The sequence below is a fragment of the Balaenoptera borealis genome (genome assembly GCF_965194805.1).
Source record: "Balaenoptera borealis genome assembly, chromosome: 21".
NCBI classification, from domain to species: domain Eukaryota; kingdom Metazoa; phylum Chordata; class Mammalia; order Artiodactyla; family Balaenopteridae; genus Balaenoptera; species Balaenoptera borealis.
The window spans coordinates 30,977,750-31,003,081 of record NC_138880.1 but is presented as its reverse complement, the minus strand read 5'-3'; the positions used below and the strand labels follow the sequence as shown (position 1 = coordinate 31,003,081).

At 43.8% G+C, this 25,332-nt stretch overlaps 2 protein-coding genes across 15 annotated transcripts in view; one reads left to right on the top strand and one right to left on the bottom strand.

Annotated features, from left to right (window-relative positions):
• Positions 1 to 25,332, bottom strand: part of MCPH1 (microcephalin 1) — a 345,817-nt gene that overhangs the window by 174,894 nt on the left and 145,591 nt on the right. The window lies entirely within an intron of this gene.
• ANGPT2 (angiopoietin 2) overlaps positions 14,671 to 25,332 on the top strand; it is a 57,293-nt gene continuing 46,631 nt past the window's right edge. The window contains exon 1 of one of the 3 annotated variants that reach the window (XM_082375307.1): positions 14,671 to 16,258. In XM_082375307.1, the coding sequence (XP_082231433.1) occupies positions 15,971 to 16,258 (288 nt within the window). In that variant the 5' untranslated portion in view covers positions 14,671 to 15,970. The remainder of the gene's footprint in view (positions 16,259 to 25,332) is intronic. The other 2 variants (XM_082375305.1, XM_082375306.1) reach the window with 2 other exon arrangements.

Here is a 25,332-nt window from a genome sequence, read left to right as displayed (position 1 = left end):
GTCGCATTCGTGAAGGCCATCTTTCTCTGATAATTAGATGGGGAATGGGCTGAAGAAGGGCTCTAACCGACGGACCAGACACGGCGCCCCATGTTATCAACGGCACTGAATTCTCCAGATCACTTTGCCGCTCATTCCCACGGAACAGAGGCAGAGGGCAGGGGCTGCAGGTGGGTAAGACTGAGGCGGACAAGGGTCTGGAGGAAACGAAAGAGGTCCTTCTACCCTTGGAGGCAGCTCCATCTGGGGCAGGTCCTAGTGACTGAGGCAGCCCCGGTCCACTAGAGTCTTGGAATTCTGTCTTGGTGTGAAACATCCCAGACCCATCACCCAACTCCCATGCTGGTTCTTGGAGGGCTGGCCCTCTGCTAGGATTCCTGGGTCATTTCTGCTTAAAACCCATGGACTTGGCCCTGTGAAGTAGCTCCAGGAATAATCAAGTCTATGGGCCAGAGAAGCCAAACTCTACTCCCAACACCTAACCCAACTCAAATGAGCTAGAATTAGAATTTGAACCATATGAGGCGTCATCTGTCTTTTCTGTTCATCTTCCCGGCTTCCCCTGAGAAGCTACACATCTCCTCAGGCCCTGAAATGAGCCCAAGTTTGTCACTGAGAACCTTTCAGATGGGTCTGTTTACCCTGAACTCTCCTCTCTGTGGATGACAGAGCTTTTGAAATTGTTAGCATCCCTGGGTTGCAGATGCCCAAAGTATACATCTTGCATGCAGAGTTTTGGTTTCTGACTGAATTACATTAATTCTATTCTTTCTATTTTCTCCCACCTATATTGGCATTTTGGTAGTAATGAACTAGTCTATTCTGGAAAAGAAGGGGAAAAACTCCAATTAAATAGTGAGATTTAGATTGTGTTTATAAAATGATCAAGAAGTATTTTTCTCTTTTAATCGTTAAAGCACTTAATAATATTCTAAAAAACAAACAAAAAAAAGGCCTAGAAAAGTTGGAAAATAGATCTTATGTTCTGAAAACAGTAATATTTTAAGCCCTAAACAAGCACATTATAGAAAGGGGTTTCCCAAAGTTTTACGCTTCAAGCCTTATTGTTTTCTCACTTTTCTTTTGCCAACTCAAATGTTGTTTAGAACTGATATTGGATAGCGAACAGCTGCAGGTCCTGGCTGAGTGTTTTCCTAGAAATACCACTTTGGGAAAGAATTTCCACCCTTTTCCCTCTCCCATGAGCCTTCAGAGTGGCTCAAACTTATTCTTCTCCAAAATCCTGGCCCAAGAGTTTATCAGGACAGTCGAGCATCTGGGAAGCAATGCCAGGGTGGTATCTTTAGCTGTTGGTGAAAGGAGAGGCCACTTCTGATGTACCCAGAGGGTGAGTGAGGGTCTCCCCAACACGGCAGGAAAACACTCATCTCCAATTCAGAAATAGGAGATATTCTGTGTCTCATGGGAGGGTTCTCACGCAAAGGAGACCTTGGTGACACCCAATCTTGGGCTGGTTTGGCTTGTTTGTACAGCTACTTTGACAGCAGGTGGAAGACATAGATTCTGGACTAATTAGGCTCTGGATCACTTAGATCCTGCAACGAAAATTCACGAGAGTCATCCTAAGCTCTTTCTAGACTATAAGAGAATCGAGAATTCCTTAATTTGTGTGTTGTTATTTTTTTTTTAATAACTAGCACAGTCTTTCGTATTTGTTGAATTGAATAAAAGGAAAAACATTGAAAACTGATAGGATTATAATAATATTATTGTGTTTAGTCACCTACTAAACTGCAATTTTATAGCGGCTGTTGAAAAGAAGCTCTAGAAGTGTTTTGAAACATATGGACACCAAGGGGGAAAAGCCGGGTGGGGTGGGGTGGGTGGTGGGATGAATTGGGAGATTGGGAGTGACATGTATACACTAATATGTATAAAATAGATAACTAATAAGAACCTGCTGTATAAAAATAAAATAAAATTCAAATAAAAAATAGAAATGCTTTTTTAAAAAAAAATAAATTTATTTATTTTATTTATTTTTGGCTGCTTTGGGTCTTCGTTGCTGCATGCGGGTTTTCTCTAGTTGCAGCAAGCGGGGGCTACTCTTCGTTGCAGTGCGCGGGCTTCTCATTGCGGTGGCTTCTCTTGTTGCAGAGCACGGGCTCTAGGCACGCGGGCTTCAGTAGTTGTGCCTCGCGGGCTCCAGTAGTTGTGGCTCGCGGGCTCCAGAGCGCAGGCTCAGTAGTTGTGGCACACAGGCTTAGTTGCTCCGCGGCATGTGGGATCTTCCCAGACCGGGGCTCGAACCCGTGTCCCCGGCACTGGCAGGCGGACTCTTAACCATTATGCCACCAGGGAAGCCCAAAAGAAATGTTTTGAACAGGGGCAGCAAGGTAAGCACATAGAGTCTTAAAAGTTATCCTGAAGGACAACACTTTCTTTTCGATGTTAGTTCTAGTATGTTTATTAGACACTCAGTCATGCTCTGTGCATTCAGAATCTGTGAATGTGCTTATTTGGGGCCAATTTACTCTGTATCAGGTGCTGTGCGTGTGATAATTTAATCCAATGTGGAGGTGTTTACCTGTGTTTTTAGAGGCTTCATTCATATGCAACAGGCTCCAGAGAAAATGAGGTGATAGGACAGAGGCCCCACGAAAAAACTCCAGCAGGACCTCAGTTTAAAGAACAGAAGGCCGCCAATAAGGCGGCCATGGCGCAAGCACCGCAGATGGTCTGAGGGAAAGGCATCCAACTACTTAGAAAAGACTTAGCCCAAGGACTGGCACCAACCTCCCAACATCCAGGCCGCCTCCACTGCAACAGGAGAGCAGGATGGCTGGGACAGAGGGGAGAATCCTGCACCTCGTCCAGAGTGGGATCCGCTGGCAGGACCCTCGGCTCGGTGGGGAAGGGGGCCTGTCACAACAGGCAGCAGAGAGAGAGAATCTGCAGGATGGGGGCGTGGCTCAGATCTCATCTTTATAGGCCGTTGTCTTTGAGCAGGTGTGGCTGGGGTGAACGCACAGATGCCACGTTGAAACAGCAGCAGCCATTGAAGGAGGCGTGGCCTCGGGCTTCAGTGAGTTCACGGTCAGTGGGGGTAACGAGCCATTGTCAAGGAGCCCCACTGTACCACCAGCGTGGACAGATAAGGGGCCTTCCTAAGGGTGGCATCCAACATTCTTCCTGCAGACCCGAGGGAGGATTCCTCTAGGAAATGGCACGGGGCCTCCAGGAAGGAGCACAGCCTTACATAAGGGCGGATGCAATTAAAGAGCCTTAGGATTTCTAAGAAATCGTTTTACTGTTGCAAAATGAAGCTTTGCATGGTTACCACCACATTAAAATATCTGGGCTGCCTGGATTTTCCCCCCTGTTAGATTAAATAGCAAGCAAAACCACCAAATAACAGTTTTTGGTGAAGCCTGCAAGGCAGAGACAGATTTTAATTCCCTTTCTGGTGATATTTTTTGGGAGCTAGGGCAGGTGTAACTAAGTACCACAAACTCAGTGGCTTAAACAACCAAAACTTATTCTGTAACAGTTCTAGAGACTGGAAGTCCAAGATCAAGGTGTCTGCAGGGCTGGTTCCCTCTGAAGGCCGTGAGGGAGAATCTGTCCCAGTCTCTCTCCCAGCTTCTGGTGGTGGCCGGCAACCTTTGGTGGTTCGTGGTGGGCAGAAGCATCACCCTGATATCTGCCTTCATCTTCACATGGTGTTCTCCCCGTGGATATGTCTGTCTCCAAATTTCCCCTTTTCATAAGGACACCAGTCATATTAGATCAGGGCCTATCCTGCTCCGGTATGACCTCATTTTATCTAATTACATTTCCAATGACCCTCTTTCCAAATAAGGCCAGATTCAGAGATACCGGGAGTTAGAACTTCAATCAATGAATTTTTTGGGGACACAATTCAACCATGACAAAGACTCTCAAAGCAATGACAGATTTACAAAAACTTACATGCTACTAATTATATCTTGCAGATTTTTATTTCAATCACTTGCAACATCTCAATGACACTATGAAGTACCTTTTTACTGACCAGACTGGGTTTTCTTTATTTACTATCATTATCTATCTCTTCCAGAGCAGAAATCTAGAGAATAGCACAATATGCCAGAATCCACAGAACTGGCACCACTGAAACTCCAAGGGTCAAGGTGGAGGGAGGCTACTTAGCTATTTAATTTTATCTAGAAAAACCTAGACTGTTAAGATTTATGCAATTTACAAAGCTGTTCTTTTTCATTATTTTCATATACTACTTAATATTAGTTAAGATTATTTAATGAAACTGGCACTAATATTGATCATGAAAATAGGTCTTGCTGCTTCCAGCCCAGATCACTCTCTTGGGCTTCAGACCTACATGTTCAACAGCAAAACTCCACCTGGGTGTTACACGACCAATTAAAACTGGGGTTGTACAAAGGTGTATCCGTCACCTCCCTGCCTGAGCTCTCATGTGTCACCAGGCAGCCAGCTGCCAGCATCACCCATCTCTTACTCCTTTATCCAGGCTTGTTATTATCCTGTTGGTCAGTCACTGGAATTTTTGAATCTGTAGCTTGGTGTCTTTCATCATTTAGGGACAATGCTTAGCCACTGTCTCTTCACATACCGTCTGCCCTGTTCTCTCTCCGTCCTCCTCCTGGAGTTTGGTTAGACCTTCTCACTCCATCCTTCAGGTCCCTCCCCTTCCTTCCTAGTCCCCATCTCCTTGTGACTCTGCTGTTCTCAGGAGACTTCTTTTGATTTATCTTTTAGCTCAGTGAGTCTCTCTTCATATGTGTCTAATGTTCTGTTAAACATGATCTTTGAATTTTAAATTTCAATTATTGTATTTTTTTCTTTAAGTTTCTTTTAAAATCTACAAGATTTTTTCTACTTTAGTTTTCTGCCTCTTTTAGGTACTTACAAAATTTAGTTTTATATCTTTAAGCATGGTGTTATGGGTTGAATTGGGACCCTCCAAAAGATATAAGTCCTAACTTCCAGTACCTCAGAATGTGACCTTGTTTGGAAACAGAACTGATGCAGATGTAACTAGTTAAGGTGAGGCCATAATGGCATAGGGTGGGGCCCTAGTCCAACCTGACTGGTGTCTTTACAGGAAGAGGGACACGTGAGGACACACAGACACATGCACAGGAGGACGTCATGTGGCGATGAAGGCAGAGAATGGAAAGGTGCAGCTGAAAGCTAAGGAATGCCGAAGATTGCCAGCAGACCACCAGAAGCCAGGCAGGGCAAGGAAGGACTCCCCTGACAGGCTTCAGAGGGAGCATGGCCCTGCCAAGGCCCTCATTTCAGACTTCCAGCTTCCAGTACTGTGAGATAATACATTTCTGTTGCTTTAGGCCTCCCAGCTTGTGGAATAGTCTGCCCACCATATCCACAGGCTCTGCATCCACAGATTCAACCAGCCGGGGGTTAAAAATATTCGGGCAATAAAAATTCAAGAAAGTTCCAAAAAGCAAGACTTGAATTTGTTGTGTACTGGGAACTGTTTATGTAGCATTTACACTGTATTCGGTAATATAAGGAATCTAGAGATGACTGAAAGTATATGGGAGGATGCGTGCAGGTTATGTTCAAATACTATGCTGTTTTGTATAAGGGACTGGAGCGTACACAGATTGTGGTGTCTGCAGCGGGTCCTGGGACCATTCTCCCGTGGATACCAAGGGATGACTGTATTTACGGCAGCCCTAAGAGACATATACAGTAAGGATCCTTATTTTATAAAATGTGGCCGACAGCTTCCAATCACGAAGCTCTTGCCAGTCTCTCTTTGCTATTCTTTCTGCTGACACTTGCTAGCGATACGTTTTCCTGTACGTTCATTTAGTCTGTCTACGAGTTGCTCATTTTCCTTGGGAGATTATCTGTAAGAATTTGAGACCTATGGTGAAGGTGCATTCTTTTAGAAAGGATTCACATTTGCCATGGAACTGGGAGATGGGGAGGAGTTAACAGCACCAGCTGGGGACCACTTTAGAAAAATGCTCCAGGGCTGCAGGTTCTTTCCGACCACCTAATTTTTACTGTAAAACTAAAAGGGTGAGCTCGTGGCTACAATCCTCAGGGGCGGATCCCCCCCCTCCAACCCCGTTCTATTTAACATCAGGTCCGCCTCTGTTCTGTTTTCTTGCATTCTTTGCAGAGGTGGGGTGGACAGGTTTACTCCTGCTTCCCCGGGTGCTGCGGGTGGAGTCCTCTGGGGTCCCACGTTCATGGAAGGAAGTCTCTCAGACTCTCCACCATGTAGGGCCCTGGCCTCTGGCTCCGCCCCCCACCCACTGAGGCCCGGGTTGGCCAGCTGTTTAACATCCCACTTGATGCACTTGGTTCCTGCCTCCACTTAAATTTAAGCCTGATGTCTTCTTATCATCTTATCATTACACTGATGCTGTTAAAGTGATTTTGAAATTATTTTACCCAGAATTTTTAGTTAAGGGGAAGAATCAACCCCAATACCAAACCAACCCCATCACTGGAACCTGCACGGCCAATCAACCTGGTCCCGCTGACTCTCCCTCTCACACACCCTTGGCCCTGGGTTGATGTTCTAGTTCAGGTACCTGAGTCACCACGTAGCTTCTCCCCAGGTCTCCCTCCAACCTCACTCTGCACGGCTCTCCAGGGGCCTCTCAATAGCAGGCTAGTCTACTCCCTCGGGGGAAAGTCCAAATGCCTAAGCGGACGCTTTGGAGCTAGTTCCAGTGGGGTCTTCCAGGGTTCCTGCCTTCCCTGGCTCTTTGCTGAATTACAGAGTTAATTTCCCATCCGTTCCATGGTCTCCTATTTACTGCACTAGCTTTCCACTGCCTGGAATGTAATTTCCTTCACTTCTAGTCTCTTTATTTTGAGGGAGGGATGCGAAGGCTCTTTTTAAATAAGTGAGGCATTTAGGTCTAGACAATCACTGAAAGTATTTCTGGCTGTTCACTCCATCCAGGAGCCTTCCCCATGGGGCACTCTTGCCCAATACCACCCAGGATCACCACGGAGGTGTCACGGCACTGTCCCTGCGTGTTGGGAAGTAGATCTACCTCATTAAGACTCTACCAACTTGCTAAGAACAGGGTCAGGTCTCTAAACTCATCCTTTACAGAGATGGACAGCACAGACCTCTACTTTTTCTACTGTTGGAATGGTATGGCTTCACTCATTTGGGCAGCAATCTGATCACCAGATGATAGAGAAACAGCTTCTGGCTCTGTGTGTGCTAAACAAATGCTTAAAAGTATTTTTCACTGTGTGTGTGTGTGTGTGTGTGTATGTGTGTGTGTGCGTGTGCACGCGGGTGTGCACAGTAGGTGTTTAACGTCTGGTGTGGTCTTCTTTTGCACTAAAATTATAATGAAAGCATTCTGGGTTGTGTATTAGTTGCTACTGATTTATGTCCTAAATTGCCTATCATTTGTATTGATGACTTTAATAACAACATGGACAATTTTGCCTGTTACCTGTTATGAGGCCAGCAGAGGGGGCAGGTGAGTAGTACAAGCAGATCTGATGTGTATTTTATAGGTATCATCTCTAGCAGCTTTTTGTTAATTTTTATTATGGTCAAGCAAGACTTTTTGACCTCTAAATTAAAAAGCTCACTGAAAGATACATCAGGATTTTGGGGAAAGGTAAATAATATATATATATATTTTTTTTTCTGTAAATATTCTACTAGAATAGTTTTAGGGCTTTCAAAAACTATTGTTGAAATTTTTTTTCTTGAGGGAAACAGATGCCAGGAACTAGGTATCTTAATCCTGCTATAAATGTCCTCTCTTCACAGGCTTTGTACAGCTTACTTCCTTTCATTTTTTCTTTTGTATCAGTCTTTCTTTGAATTTAGACCTTTTCCTTAAAATGAAACACTTTCGGAAGTACAGTTCATTATTAAAGGAGTACCAAAGAGATTGCTTGAGATAGGGGTTAAGAGAAAAAGTAGAGCATATACATATGAGATTATTAGGAAAGACTTAAATCATCCAGTAGATACCATAATTAGATTCACGGAGGAACAAGAATGGCGGGGAGTATTTTTATACACTTGAATGCAAACATCACTTCCTTTTATGCATAACTATTTCTTATAATTCTTCAAAAATGACTTTTAGTACAAATAACTCCATAATCAAGCCTAATTTCCCACAGGAAGATCTTTTATATCAAGTCAGTTAGACAGACAGGAATACCAAAAGGGGGTCATGTGCTCTTACTTTTTTTTACTTCTTTGACATAAGCAATTTTATTTATGTTAACCTATAACCAAGAGAGATAATATATCTTAATGGAAATAACACACATGACATTTTTATCTCTCTTATTTTAAAAGGTTTCTCAATAATTAAGATAAAATTTTTATAAATTTAGATTACACAAAGATTAATCTAGATGGCATTAGGCCACTTTCAAGAGAAAATTCATTCTGAGAGGAATTTGGATAGTTCTTTAGTAGAATGGTTATGACAAAGAGACTAGACTCATTTTTCACAAGCAGCAGGATTTGAATTCTCTACAACTTTGCTGAAATGAATTTAGGAACATTTAATATAAAATTATAACTCATAGGCCCACCTCAAAATCTCTGATGACTAACACAATAGTGTTAGTCAAAGGAAAGATATTATTGACTTTTCGTTGGTCATGGGCAAAACAGTAATCACTGACATCAATCCACTGAAAGGGAATGTTTAGCATTTTTTTTCTGTGTACGGGCAGAAAACAGGACACAGAATTACTGGCAAAAATATTATCAGGCTAATGCACTCATCTATTGTTTTAGAATTTCATCCACTGCCTTTTTACAGTTATGACTTGTATCTTGACCTTTTAGGCATTTTTTTGATGGAAAGATAAAATATTCCACAAAAATATTGGATGAAAATATTTAAAAATCAAACGGCGTTTGCGATAACTTCATGTTAACAGGAGAATTATAAAAACTAAAATATTCCTAAAAATTCAGGGAATTCATGATGAAATCTTAAAAAAAAATAGTAACTTGGATATTTCCCAAGTTTCTAGCAAATAAAAAGCTTTATGGCTTGTCAAAGTCCTTAAGGTTACGTATTGTATACAATGTGGCTTTACAAAACAAACTTTCTTGAGCAGGTGCTGCGCTGGTTCATGGCCGCACAAACTGTAAAAGGTTCAGGAATCTTTTAGGTTTCCTTTAAAAAAAGAAAACAAAACAAAACTGTCTTCTCTAAATGTCTTTCAGACATAATGTCGCAATAAACACTCAGATAAGTTAGAATGAATGAGTATTTGGTACCTTCTTAATTAAACTAACCTAAATAAGAATGACAGCCAATAACCTAAATAAGAATGACAAATAAAGGTTTTTCTCCATATTAACTCTGATTCTTCCATCAATACTAACCCCTGACACGTAGATTCCTATGGTTCCCTGTCAAACAGAAGTTACGCAGCTGCGAGAAGGAAGATAATTGTCCCAGATAAGGCGATGGTATCTAGGCCTCTGCCCTTTACTGCCCGGCACTTACTCTGTCTGCTCCGAGAATGAAAACACGAGGGTCATGCAGGGGAAATGGCTGTTTCCCAGGAAAGGAAATTGCCTGAAAACACATCTGGCAAAGGCTTTTTCTCCGCCTCTGGCAGGCAGACACTTATTTTAACAAAATATACATTTCCTCACCTCCTGTCAAGGTGAATTCTGTGGAGTTAATGCCCTATTCTAAGTGGATGACAATTTTCCTCTAAATAGCACGGGCCAGCTATTTTATGGCAAACGCTATGTATGTTTAATTGCAACCAGCACAGGGAACCGTGCTAAACTAGGCATCATACTTCATTTCAGAAACTATGTATTCTCAAAGGTATATCGCACTCTTGTAGCCTGCTACAACAGATGAAATTAAAGAGGCAAAGAAAGAAAAAAAATTGTCAACGCCAGAAAATCAGAAAGGTGGCAAGAGTGGATATATAAAGCACAACTAATGCAGTCAGACAGGAGGCTGGATTTCCAGAGATTCCGTCCTCAGTGAGGAGTTCAATCTGACTCTAAGCCTGCATTGCCCTGTGCACTTCTGAGCGGACTATCCCCGCTCACAGATGCCGCGGGTCCAGGATACTGAAGCGGGCACGTGGCGGCCCCGCCTGTGACTGGCTGCCCCAGCTCAGGTGACCAAAGGCCACCAAAGGTCTGGCAGTGAAATGGGTTCTGTCTCCGGGGTGTGTGTTTGTGCAGCACAGAGGCGACAGCCAGAGTCTCAAAGAAGGCTGACCTTTGCCATGGTAAAAGCGGGATGAAGACGCCCGTTGCTTTCAATTCTCCTTAAAATGCATGAATGTAAAAGAAAGGCACAAGCGAGTCTGACGGAATCCTTGTCATCGTGCCTCACGGAGCCGTGGTTTCCACGTCCATCGTTGGGGCAAGGTTTACTTTCCACGGCTACACGTGTGCGTGTTGATATTTACGCTTTTACTCTTTTTGCTGTTTTTACGGTAACTTTAAGGGGCTTTCTCTTTGGTACTGTTTTCAGATCCCACGGCTGGGGATTATCCTTCGCAGCCTGCCAGACTCAGGGTTTAATATCGGTTCCACACGGTCAGTAGCTCTGGGGAGAGGCCGCACCAAAGCTTCTGCAAAACGGCTCCAGACGCCACCTACGGTTCTTCAGGTTCAGTTTGACAAACATCAGAATGTAGTGGAAAGAGAGCTCTTCTGTGAATCACCACAGAGGGAGCCTGCTTTCGGAAGCTGAAATACTCATTTTTTCCTTTTCCTTTTCCCTTCCCCTCTTCCTCCCTCCCTCCGTCCTTTGCCTTTCTTTCCTTGTTGCCCATGTGGCTGCTTCTTCAGCTCTCATTAGTTGCTGCCCACAATTCGGAAAAAAAAAAAAAAAGGTAGTAAGAATAACTTCTTCTTTAGCAACAATTTTATGTCCAGTGAACTTCCTAATGGTTTCCCCGTGCACTGCACACTAAGTTGTAAACATGTTGATCTAATTTGGCCAGTTTTAAAGAGGCCGGAACAGGGAGGCAGATGAGTGAGAAGCCTCTACAGCCCCTCCAGCCCCAGCCTGCCAGGGGCCTGGAGCCCCAAGTAGCCCCACTGCCTGGAAACGGCCAAAACCCAAGAGCGCCCCAGCCTCACTTCGTGGGGTATTTCGGCACTGAGAGCTCCTCCTACATCAACACAGCACTTTCCAGAACTTAAACCCGTGCCGGCCCCAGAGCCGGCCCCAATCACTGTCTCCAAGGCCTGCGGCCAGTGGCGACAGGACGGCGGTCACTGCGCGGCGTGATGGTGACTGGGCAGGTGTGAGACCGAGTCCGGGGACGTGCCCAGATGCAATGGAGAAAGACCCTGGCACAGAGCGTCAGTAGATGCGGGAGACCAGTGTGCCTCTCCGAGCACGTCTGAGTGGTGACCCCGTGTTTTCCAATTAGCTACGGGCTTTCGACGGGGACAGCTGCCTCTACGCTGGCTCTTCAGAAGGCAGGAGCCCCCTCAGCCCCGCCTCCCCGGGCCAGCCGGCCCACTTCCATCCCTTCCTTTGTCCAGCCGTGTACGCATTCCGGTAGATACTGAGTATTAAACGGGCCCCCTGGAAAGAGCAGAGGTCATGCAGGCCTCCCCAAATCCTGTTTGGTGCTCCACGCCTCGGGGGCTGCCCCACTTTGCACTGGTTTACAGCTGGCACCATATCTTGGTTTCTGGCTTCCAGGGCCACCCTTACACAGAGAGAGCCTCACAGGTGGCTCTGGGTGACCTGGAGCCTCCGGAAGGTTGGGGTCAGTCGGATGCCATGATCCAGACAGAAGTGGATCCACATCGACATCTGACCTACATTTTTGGGGCCATGACCAGCGGGAGATGCTTGGGCTTTCGCCACACGTTAAGCCTTTTGTTCAACAGGGCACACTGAAGCGGAGGGGCCTTCGTCAAAGTTCTCTGTAAGGCTGACCTCTTTCTTTCAGGGAAGAGGGTCACGTGGTCTTTCTGGTGCCATCAAATGAAGATTTACGTCATGATGGCAAAGCTTAAAAGGAGAACTTGAGGCCGTGCTAAGGTGATTAAATGGGAGCCTCCGAAATTTCAGCTGATGACATACAGTATGGGGGAGAAAACAAACGTTATTAAGAAAATAAATAGCACCACACACAGCTGTTCGGCAGAACTGTTAGGACAAAAAAAAAAAAAAATGGTTGGGCAGGAAGGCAGCTTTTGGGAAGGCTGTAATAATATTTCTCGTTTTATAGTCCCATCTGCCTTTAGCGGTCCTGTCAGCAAGTCACTGAAGGAAACTCAAGATTCTCTTTGAAACTGAACAGCTCTGAGAACCACAGTCAAGGCTGTGTTTAGCCTCCGTCCCTAGGCCTGGATGGAAGTAGCCTGCAGCTGCCGGTTGCCTGGTGCTTAGGAAACAAACAAGTACGGGGGGCGGGTCTGTAACCGAGGGGGGGGCGGTCTTCCCGCAGGTCTGCCCTCAGAGCCCCCCACCCACCTCTGCCCCCGTCTGGCTCTCCCACGTCGGCCACAGCGGACTGGCGCATCTCCTCTATGCTTCCTCAGTGATGCCTCGCTTCGGCCCCGTGTCCAGCCCTGACTACGGAAGGCATCGGTTTCTGCTCGGGGCCCCGCCCGCGCTGGCCCTGCACAGGTGGATGTGTACACCGGGGTCAGTTCTCCTAGTGCGTCTGCCTCGTCTTACAGTTTAGATCCAGCTTCGAAGTGGCACCGTCTTTGTGGTCAAACGTTCCTGCCCCTTCCCTACGTCCCTTTTCCCTGGCCTGTCTCACACTCCTCAACTCTTGAAGAAGCCGGGCGGTGCTCGAGACATGGGAGGTTCCCTGTTTACACTAGCTGTGCCTTAAGAGTGGCCTTGCGAGCATGTCACACCCCCTGGCGACTCCCTCTGGTCAGCTGACTACAGCCCGTGGTCCCTTTGGAACGGCCAGTAAGCTAAGAATGGTTTTCGCATCTTTAAAAGGCTGAAAAAAATCCAGAGACTATTTCATGATGTCAAAATTATAATAAATTCAAATTTCAGTGTCCACGAATACAGCTTTGTTGGAACACGGCCACCTCCCATCGTTTGTGGATTGTCTCCGGCTGCTTTTACATTATGACGGCAGACTTGAGTCGTTGTGACAGAGCCCGTGTGGCCCGCAAACCTGAAATATTTACTATCTGACCCTTTACAGAGAACGTTTGCCAACCCCTGGTCTAACTAGAGCCTCCCCCCAACTCCTGGGTAAGAATTTCCATTTAGGTACCTACAAAGAGCTGCTCGCTGCACATCTGACCTTGAGAGGGTGGATAAGGAACATCCAAGCCAAGTGCCTGCAGGACCAGTGCCCTTGGAAGCAGTGCTGTCTTCCTGCTGGGTGTTCTCACCATCCTCTCACCACATCCCGCTGGTGAGGGGGTCTCCCGCCCTCTATTTGCTTATCTATGTCTGACACTCCGTCATGGTCCCCAGTACCCAGAAGACAAGGAGTATTTGTGGTACATGCTCTTCCTGTGGCTTCTTTTTAAACCACCACATTTGCCTGCGAGGCTGATGGATGATTTTTAAAACCACATATGCATTATTAATGCCTTATAATATGCGCTTTCAAACGAGGAAGAAACTTAGAAGAAAAAAGGTGCACCCCATGTTTCTGCTTCACGTTCAGCCAGAGAATATAACGCAGTTATAATATCTGATGGTGCAAGAGCTAATTTTCATTTAATGGGAAGTGCTGATAAAGAAAGGAAAGTAATATTCCTAAGTAACGTGCATTATTCCGTATCATTATAACTCTAAAGGTGCTACTGAGAAAGAATCATCTCATTTCACAAGTAGGGACACTGAGGCTTAGCGAAGTTAAGCATTTGCTTCAGATCTCAGTGAATCAGGGTTCGAACGCAGGTCCCGTCTTCAAATCCTACATGCGTTCGCCTACAGTTAGCAGTCTGAATTGAGTATATCTTCTTTAATTCGTTCCTTTAGTGGAAACCATGTGCCAGAATCAAGTTCTAGTTTTCCTGAGCCACTGAGCCCTTTGAGAGTCTGGGGAAGTCTACAAACCCCTTCTCAGAAAATGACACGGGCTGTTTTATTTGGAGATTAAATAACAGGATCTTGGGATAGATCAAATGACAATGTAGTGCTGAGTGCACGTAATAGCTTGAGATATCGTAATAAAAACATCTGCAATTCCTATTTGTGAGAGAGCCATAGCTACTGACCACTGTTGTTTGTGACCTATTCACACCTAAAAGAAGGGCTATATTTCAATTATACTTCAGTGAAAAATAAAGATGTCTTTTCCTGTCGAAGTTCGTGGACCCCAGGAATTCTGTCCGGGGACCTCGGGTCAAGAACCCCTGCTCTGGAGGTAACCTCGGAGCCAGGCCATGCATAGGAGGGACGTTTTTAAAGGTACAATTAGGTCTCTCGAAACAATTCACTATACAAATCTCAGTCATCCAAGAATTAAAATCATAAAGTCCCCTGAAATCTGCTCTTGCGTGATTAGACTGACCCTGGCTTTATGGATGGACGAGGTCCATCAGGTCAGTGCTGAACAGGTTGCCACTGCCTGGAGAGAAACCTCGTGCACTGAAGCATTAAGAGACCACCGCAAGGGCTCCAAGCCGCCCCCCCTCCCCCGGCCGCCTCCTTGCACAAGCTGGCTGGTGAGTAAGCACACTGTCAGTCTCCGCAGCGTTCAGTTTTAGCCATTGGAGGAAGTACCCTGGGGGGTTTACGGAGCCACAGAATCGAAATAGAAAAATCTTGGGGGTTAATGCAACCCTTGCGTTTGACAGATGAGGACTTTATAGCTTAACTAAAAAGAAGTGATTTGCCTGAGTCCAACACTGAGCGGGGCTGATTTAATTGATCCTGGATAACGTGTTACAAAATGACGGGATTTGAGCAAATCCTGACCTAACGAAGGAGAAGTTTAGGCATGCCTCTCTCAACCTCCTCTTATTTAAATTCTGATTTCTCTATGGATTATAATTTAGCGGGCCATGAATCAGTCCAGTATATTTTAAGTTTACTTTGAATACTGAAGTGGATATTTTGCTTAAAAGATGAAATGTCAGAGCTCAGAAACTGACTTTCCTAACACGATTTAATAAAGCGAGATGTTCCTATCCAACTGTTTTAAGATGAAAGTTTTGCATAGTTGGCTAATGGTTCAAAAATCAAGTAATACCAACGAAAACTATTTTCCCTATGAAAAGGCAAAGCGTTTACAAGAGCGAGACTTCTTCCTCTTTGTTTGTAATAACAAAAATAAACCAAAGTCCTGACATATTTGTAGTATTTTTATTCCTAAAGGAAAAAACAGGAACTTTCATTGTACTTTAAAGTTATTGCCCCAGATATTTTACCAGCTTAGCCCTGTGAAATCAGTTTCAGACACAAGAGACCGGCAAGCTCTCTCTAGGAAATACTCAATTAGGGTGGTGCCTCTGAAATGCCCAGGGGTCCTGTAACTGATCGGTTTTTCCCAGAGGGTTTCTGCAGCATATACAGTCCTGGTTGGACAGTACACATCATGCAGAGATTTTTCCTGTGGCCTGGCTAGTGACCCCCCTACAGGAAGATAACGGACAAGCCGGGAGGGCGGAGCAGCCAGCTACACATGTCTAGCTGCTGTTATCAACTTATCATATGAGGAAAGGAAAGTGATTGATTCGGATCCTGACACCGCAGGATCTGGGGGAAGAGAGACAAAGGAGCATTGAGGCTGATCTGTAAGGCGAATGCAGCCCTCACGAGGGAGCAGGATTACTCTTCCTCCTGCGATCTGACAGTTTACTGCGGGACCGGGACCGGGGAGAAGACAGCCTTAGAAATCAAGGTCACCGCTGGGAAAGGAGGGAAGAGGAGACTTTCACTGATGGACCCTGAGCCATGGCCGCAGAGCCCCGTGTCTGAGAGGGCAGCTTAGCGCCCGGGAGTCTCATGCGCCTTGCAGTTTGCTGAGCTGGGTGGTTTATTACCGACAGAAAGAAAGAATGTGGCAGCTTGTTTTCTTTACTCTGAGCTGTGATCTGGTCCTAGCCGCAGCCTATAGCAACTTTCGCAAGAGCATGGACAGCATCGGGAAGAGGCAGTATCACGTCCGGCACGGCTCCTGCAGCTACACGTTCCTCCTGCCGGAGACGGACAACTGCCGCTCGCCCCCCAGCGCCTACGTGCCCAACGCCGTGCAGAGGGACGCGCCGCTCGACTACGACGACTCCGTGCAGCGGCTCCAGGTGCTGGAGAACATCATGGAGAACAACACCCAGTGGCTCATGAAGGTAAGGGAGCCTCCGCCCCTCGTGCACGGCTCCGAGCGGCTCGGGCTTAACAGCCCGCCTGGCGGGGCGGGCAGGGGGGCGATGAGAGCGGGAGAGAGCTGGTGGCTGGCGCCTCCGCACGAGCTGCCACTTGCTGCAGTCTGTCCCGCCGCGTACAGTGGTCGGGGGTGAAAAGCGACAAGGACTGCCGGGAGGGAGTGCCAGGGTCGATGGAGGGGAGCCCCTAAAGTCAGGGGTCTTCACGCACAGAGGAAGTGCACTTCTCTGCACAGCGTGTAGCCTGTTTCGTTTGTGCGAGTGGTTGAAACGCGGTGCTATCCTTTGCCAGGGACGTTATAGAACCGGCTGCAGGCGCGGGAGGGGAGCTGCGCGCAAGAGCAGCGACGGAGCCCGGAAAAACGTGACAATCACCTTAGTTACTGATCCATAACGGATGGACTGAAGTGCTTTACCAATTTCCTGAATTTATTTACTAAAATAGGTTGGGGCTCTTGGTAAACAAGAGGAAATTAAATAAAGCAGACCTTCCGTCTCTCAGAACCCGGGGGGCTTTACCCCGAGGGTGTGTCATTTGTCGGTAGGGGTGGGTTTTCCAAGCCTCCGAGGGGATTCGGCCCTGCGGCCCCTTCAGTTCCACCACGGGCTTTGAAGGGGACCCCTCGTGGGGCAGGCGTGCAGGGCATTTTGCTGCAGTTACGCCGTGACAAGACAGTCGTGTTCACGGGGTTACCACGATCCCACTGTTTCAGACTTTTTATAGAGAGTTTAACTGAAATAGGACACTGAAAGCTCAGTTTTTCTTTTACAAGCCATCGTTTTCACATGTAAAGCTATTTATACAAACCCCAAAATCACCCTGGAATTTTGCTTGATGTGGACTCTATATATTCTGCAGGAGGTTTAGACAAATTGCATAAATAGATTAATCATTAACTATTACAATGACATCACATCACAACGCTTACACAGCAGAGAACGTGACGGTTTAAAGCCATATGGGAACTTTAACAACAAGCCGATTCCCCTCATTCAAAACTTTGCCCCTGTCTTTCATTTCACCATAAACCTTCTGTTAGGACACCTTATCTTAATCTCAGAATAGATCTTGGCTCCGAATCTGTGTTTCTCATTAGCTCTCCTACCTTCAGAGGGGAAATGACCAAGTTATTACTCTGGTCCTGAGCTGAGATGAATGAAAGCCCTCGGCACTGCATTCAGTATAACAAGAGGGGTCGCTTCAAATCAAAGAACAGAAAACAAAAACGTATCAGAAAGACTCGCCCTGTAATATGAAACTCATCAGTCGTATCTATAAGCACTAGCCCTTACGAGCAAATTCTCCAGAATTTTCTTTCTTTTCCTAAGAAGTTCCCTGCGGTGCTTTTAAAAATCTCCTAACATTCATAGATGTGCAAATAATATTGTTAAACTTAAAAAGTACGCAGCAACACAGGTTCGAATATTTGGAAGACAAACTGTATCCTCAACATCTGCTCACTCTGACTTCCCATTTCTCCCTGAGTTGCCATGCTCCCCATGGCACGGTTAATGCCAGGGCTGACGGCCACGGTGAGAGATGAAAGACGCGTCATTCGTAGTAAACATTCTAATCTGCCCGACTGGTAAGTCATCTCGTAAAATAAACAGTCGAGGAACATAAAAGAATGTTTTGCCAAATCAAGACCGCTGAATTGTATTTGCTTAATGAAGCCCACATTAGGTATACCTGAAACTCCACATACAGAGCTCGTATTTCTTTCTTAGATAAATAACCCCCTTCTTTTCGATCTTTGAGACGCTGTTTAAAGAAGGAAAAGGACAAGGAATTCTACATGAGGTGACCAACATTTTTTCCTTTCCAGGTTCAATCAGTAAATATTTGAACAGTAGCACAATGGTATTTCTAAATTCTTTCTTTAGCCATCTAGCTAAATATCACCAAGAATGACTTCATGTTTATCTTTTCGCGGGCTCAGCACCTGTCCTGTGGGCCTCTTGGGTAACGTGCACCTGAGAAAGTCAGTTTGTGCTCTCACTTGGTTTACTGGCTTCTGGTTTGGGAATGAAAGCAAAAAAGCAAACATGAAACCCGCCTAAAGTGATTGAATGTAACCTCTCTGCTTGTTTTTTATTCCTGTGTTTTGTCACCTGTGATAATAAACACTGCTTTTCTCATAAGGGAGAAAATAATATATAATGGGATGATAGATAAGCCACCATGATCAACATCACCATCAAACCCCTATTGATAGATTATGACAGGAAGAAAAAGCACCATTCTGTGTTTTGCATATTTCCTTTTCTTTAGGGCTGCTTTTTATGATTCCATATTTCCTTTCTCTCCCTGATCAACACTAAAAATGAGAGGGGAAAAAAAAACACAAAACACTTTTAAGGTTTTAAGAAAACTTGTCAAGAAGGAAAATAAGACCGAGTTTCTGGTTAACCTCAGGGTAGATGAATAGCATTTCAATGTCTGAGTGGTTGGCGTTCCGTCAGGAGCCTGGACTAAGAAAGCTGTTTCGCACATCATCAAAAGATGCCACTCTGCCCCTTTAATCTGCCAGGCAAAGGAAGTGTCAGAATTCTGAATGAGTGCAGAGGAACATGAATGGAGCAATACAGGGAAGGCTCACTTTCTGGTTAGCGGTTAAACAAGGACAAGATAAATAGTGATAGTTAGGACACCAAATACACCACAGTGACCTAAAAAACACTATATGTCACATTCCCTTGCTAATCCCGCAACTACTGTAAACCTCTACCCCCGTGATAGTAAACACACTTTATAAAAACTGACAAATAACTTAGCAAAATGGATTGTATCTTGCTAGGAGACTAGATTTTTTTTTTCCCCCCGATCAGAAGAAACAGGGAAAGGAAATAAACAGTTATTTCACACTGATGAATACTTTAAAGTTATCAACAACTGCAAAGTCTATTGTGCTTTAAAACAGTGTTTTGAAAAATAAAGCTAATGCCTGTTAAGTTGATGTAAACATTTCCTCGTAATCCTACTTTTTTTTTAACGACAGCAGCACAGGCTGGGAGCTGTAAACCTGAATTGAGATCCTTTTCTTTCTTTAAAATTAATAATACTATATCCTTTTAATAAAGCAGGAGAACTGTTCATCAGCTGATGTATAGGGAACAATCCAGTTTTGCTCCTAAAACCAAAACTGTTGTCAATGGGAAAAACTGACGGTGAGAAAAGCTCAGATGAACTCAGACCGTCAGCCCCTTCCCTACCCCTGCCAGGGACTGATTTTGTGTGTGTGTGTGTGTGTGTGTGTGTGTGTGTGTGATCATGTGTGGTGGCAAAACACTCCTTAGCTGTATATCCAAACAAACAAACAATAAACAAACAAACCAGAGCTTGGTTCAATAAAGGAAAGAAAAAATTTCCCACTGTATCCACAGCCAATGTTCTACTACAGTACTGGAATAAACCCACCATTCCTGTACTGCCTTGCTGTCTCCTGAATCATGAAACATGATTGTGTTTAGTGTTAGAAGCAAATTCTGTGCATTCAGATAGGCTGACTAAACCTCCTATTTAAGACTGCAAGAAAATGATTACTACTATTATTTAATTATCTATTAATATCATTATTGTAAGGAAGGAAGAGATGATTAAAGTTTCACTGTGGTAGGAGAAGTACACATATTTAAGGTTGGAAAATGCAAGTTTAATATACTGTTTACTATATACTATGTACGATGTATAGTACAATATGTGCGTACTACATATATTATATAAGATATGCATAGACTATATATAGTTTATATTTTATATATATATATATATATATATATAGTATATATACAGTATTTGTTTTCCATGGTCAAGTGGCCTCTGCTTATTGAACGGGGCTGTGTGACATCCTGGATTAACTATGCAGGTATCACACTGTGGGGAGATGAAGACTTGCCTGCAGTCACGAAGTAGGAAATGGGCTTGTGCATACACCTTCCATCATATCTGACTTTCTGTTTAGACACTAGATAATCCATATAGTCTCCTTACTGTATTTTGAAAATTGGTTGATTTTAACCAATATGGTCCTCTACAGTTTACAAACAGGTTGTAATCCAGGAGTTTATCTGTAAGCCAGTTACTGTACTATATGGAACTTGAAGAGGATACTAATCTTATAAATGGTGATCAGATGCTCAAGCTGGCCCATTTTTTTTATGGATTAAAATAGTGCTTATTTTAATCCATACAATAACTGAAACTTTGTATATTTGTAATTCAAGAACAACAGTTCCAATCAACCCTACCACCAGATGGATAACTTAACAATAAAATAAAAATATGAGAGTAATATATGGGCCATGTAAAATTACAAAGTCAAACCTTTAAAACAGTAGAAAATAGGACGTAAATTCTCCTTCCTCTCAAACTTCAGCCCCTTTCTTCAAGATGAACACTTAGAGATGTATACTAGCCCTTTACTGTGACAAATTTAATATCAAAATGAATGAATTTCCTTCTTCTTAAAACCTGTACAGTGGTATTATACAGTGATCAGAATCTTTTTTTCTTTTTCTTTTTTTTTTTTTTTTTGGCTCACAAGTGACATGAAAAGAGGTTGAAAGAAAGATTTTATTTAGGGGAAAAGAGCAAAATTTGGAAGACTAAGGAAAAGGAGAATATGGATTAAAGGGGTGTGTGTATGTATTAGAGAGAAAAGGAGACATGGGGGGAAGGAGAAAAAGGAGAGACTACCTGTTATGGAATCTATCACCTATCAACACAGGAAAGGGGGCAGTAAATGGGATGGCTATTTTGACAAAAAGGTGGCGGCTTATATTGTTCCATATTCTGGACACCAAATGGTACCAGGGCCTGGACAGCTTTGGATTTCCTGGGTTGAGATCAAGAGGGTATAGGCAATGAATCATGAACATATACAGATTGTTTCCAGATCAGATGCTCATAGTTGGCAGAGCATCTATATTACTTACTGATAATGACAAATCATCAAACTATTCTCTCTGTTATAATAACTATATACATATATACTTATAATAATTATATATGTATACATACTTATTGTAAATGTATACAAAAAGTATATATTATATAACATTATACACATCTATACCTATAAAATATAATTCATATGAGTCATATATATATATATACTAAATACTGTGGATTGTGTAGTACTGTAGTATGTATTTATTGAAAAAAATCTGAGTATAAGAGGACCCATGCAGTTCAAACTCATGTTGTTTAAGGGTCCACTGTGTATGTGTATATGTGTGTGTGTGTGTGTGTGTATTTTTTTTTTTTCTCTTTTCACTACATCCTTCTTTGACTTGAAGGAACCTGATAATGTTTTTCTTCTAAATCTTTCTAGAACTTTTCTGATAAAAAGAGAGCCACTCAACTTTCCAGTGACACTTTTATCACTAAAGCAATAGTAGTAATTGGGGGATGGCAATCAAGTGGTACTGAATAATTTTAAAGCACTTTCCATACCTTACCTCATTCCGTCCCAGCAACCCCTCTAGAGCACAGACATGGTGGATATAACCCCACCTGTTTTAAAACCACTCATGAACACGGGTCAGGGAACGTCAGAGTGCTTTGCAGTGTAGGAGTCTTGCATGCGTTACCCAGAGAGGAAAAACAAACACGGAAGAGCACGCACATCCCTCCTCTGACAAAAAGCAGACTTTTCCACGGGGCTGGAAAGACCGCAGAAAATCACTGGGAGAAGTGTGAGTGAATATGAATATCGTATTATTTCTTAGCTCATTAACATAAATGAGTGAACACTGCTGTACCCTTCCCACTCCTTTTGGGGTGTTTCCAATTCAGGGCAGGCGTCACTGAAGTTCATTTATTTGTTCAACAAATATTTACTGAAGGCCCATGTGTGCCCAGGCAGTGCTCTAGGTGCTTGGGGCGAAGACAAAGACTAGGGTCTGCCCTGGTGGGGATACGCGGCATTACACCACCACATCCTGTTGGAACGTGTGGGTCAGAAGGTGATAAGCGCCCCACAGAACATCGGGTGAAACGAGACAGACGAGCGGGTGCAGGAGATGGGGAGTGTTGGAGGGTGAGGGTAGTGGGGAGCAGTGCCAGACAGCGTGGTCACTCCACTGAAACCTCTTTTACAAAAGGACAATCAATTGGAACTACTTCAGAATGGTCATTTTTCCTGATCACCAAAGTCATCAGTAATAGGTGGCTATTGCAGGAAATAACACATACACAGAACATGCATTAAAAATATTATGTATAATTCTAGCATTCTGAAATAAGCACCTTACTACTCAGTACATAAATCCGCCTATACAGGGATGACTATTTTAAAAACACGCTGTATATGCTATAACATTATATACACCTATACCTATCTGATAACTTTTATCTATTCTAATAACAATAAAAAGAAGTGGGTCTGAGAGGTTAAGTAACTTGGTTGACATCCCAAGTCAGTAAGAGAGGCAATTGCCACCACCTGTGAGTCCTGTCTGAGGACAAGCACAGGTGTTCTGGGGCCCAACCAGCTTGTGGACAACCTGGTCATCGGGTAACATTCGCAGTCCTTCCTATGTGGGGTTGGTGCCAAAGCTGCTAAGAAAAAAAAAAAAGCAATCGGGAATATCCTGTGTGTAAAGTAATCACATGAAATTCCACTCTGTAGTTCAGAAGAGTAAAAGCAAACTGTATCATAACCAAGAGAAAGTATACAAATTCTTACAAACCGTACATGCAGTAACAACCCTTCTCTGGAAGTTGACTGAGGGCGACAGCCTGAATTTCCCAGTACCACCTGAAAGTCCAGGCAAATAAAATTCAGTCCCAGGAAAGTAACGTGTGACCTGCCCTAGCCTCTCTTTGATTTTAAAAAACAACTAGGGTGTATCTCTCATTTAGCATTCTACAAGTAGATATAAACAAAAATACCTTGATGCATGCTGTTAATGTTTAAAATGAGAAAGTAATGTCAAGGTCAACAATTTGATGTGATCTTTTGATTACAGTAAAAAAAAAAAATTCATGGGTACTGTTTTAGAATAGAACTTTCAACATTTATCAGGATTAAAATGACTGTTTTATATACGGTTTGAAAATAAAGGGATGAGCTCTCCTCAGCCACCTGAACTGAAAGTCAGGTGTGCTAGCTGTCTTTAAATTAATATTTTAATTAGATATTTGCCCATGAAATCACCTTTCTTTCTCATCCTAATCTTGGCATGCACCGCTGACTAAAGATGTGAAATGCACTAGAAATCTCTGAGAAGTGGGCCTGGTCCTTTTACCATCACCACCCTTTCAACCAGCTAAAACCATTATCCTGGCAATTCAAGTAGAACCTAATGAAAACCTCTGTAGGACCCACCTCGGGGGGGTGCCTGGCCGGTAATTACTTTCCTCCAAAATCAGCCTCATTCCTTCCTTTGAGCACCCTTTTACCCGGCTGAGAATTACTTTCAGAATCTATCTATCAACCTGACAACTTAACACTACCAAGTATTCACTTCCAATGTTTAATACTTAAAAAACTAGCAATCAAGCAAACTAAGTGTATACATTAAGAATATAACCTGTCATTTAGAAAATATGTGACTTTATATTTTTTCATGGACAATTGTGATTTTTAAGGGAAGAGATATTCAGATACAGAGGTCTTGGGAAATACACTATTTTATTGTGTTGACACAGTTTCCTAGAGTTTCCCATTGTTTGTATGTGCTGAATATTCACAGTAGTTATTGGTCTTTTAGGTAGAGAATAATCAAGTCTTAAAAGGAAGCAAGCGTTCAACCTCTCCATTTCTCGATTTTGTTACATTCTATCTAGACCATATTAACACTTTCTCACATATTAAGTCTTCTTGATGTGAGAGGGACTATTCCACCCGGGTGACTTAATCTACTGATTAACCTGGTGACAAAACCTGCCACCGACATCTCCCCATCTTAAGATAAGTACTCAGGACATACATATGAGCACATTCATTGTGACAGTTCCAGCAAATTCCGGGGATGAAGGTTAAACCGAATTGTGGGTCAGCCTCTGTATGTCGCTAATTAACATTTAGGAATGGTCTGAGCGTGCGTCACATGGGAGATTTCCACTGTGGCCGCCAGAAGCACACCTTGGTGGTTGGGTTCAACAGCAAAGTTGTCTAATGTCATGAACCCTCAGGAAGCAGGCCACGCTCTTTGGTATAACCTGCTGAGTCGTGTGGGACTTGATAAGGACAGTTTTCCTACACCAGGAGCTGCCCCCTTCCCTCTGTCTGAGGAGCCTTTGGGGCCCTCAAGACCACCACCTTGAAGGAAAAGGATAGAGGTGAAAAAAACTGAGACCATTCCAGGGGTTTCATTTCTGGCCCAAGGCAGCCCCAGGAATTGAGCCAAACTAGAGCAAAGGGAATGATGTGTTCCTGCTCTCCTGAGTTTGGAATAAAGGGGTTCTATACCAACAGAAGAGATCTCCTGGACACACTTGGTCAGATTCCAAGAAATCTAAATCTAAAAGAAACCGTGTTTACGCGTGAAGTCCATGCCATCACTGTTAACAAGCGTGCCTTTGGGCGGGCTTGTTATTTTCCTGCGTCTCTGTGTCTCCATGAAACAACTATATAGCCAGGGAGAGCTGGCTGGGTTAACTGGTGCAGTCTGAAGCTAGGGAATGCAAGCTTTTCATTTCATTTGTTCCTCCTTATATGTAGCAAATGATAGTTTTTAAAAAAAGACTGAATTGTTTAGAGCAGTTTTAGGTTCACAGCCAAAGTGAGGGGAAGGTACAGAGATCTCTTACATGCTCCCTACTGCCCCCCACATATACAGCCTCCCCGTTATCAATGACCCCACCAGATGGTACCTTTTGTTATAATCAACGAACACATCATCACCCAGGGTCCACGGTTGATAATTAGGGTTCACGCTTGGTGGTGTACATTCGATGGGTCTGGACAAATGTATAATGACGTTGTATCCACTATTACAGAATCATGCAGAGTAGTTTCACTGCCCTAAAAATCCTCTGTGCTCTGCCTCTTCATCCCCACCTCCTCCAACCCCTGAAAACCACGAATCTT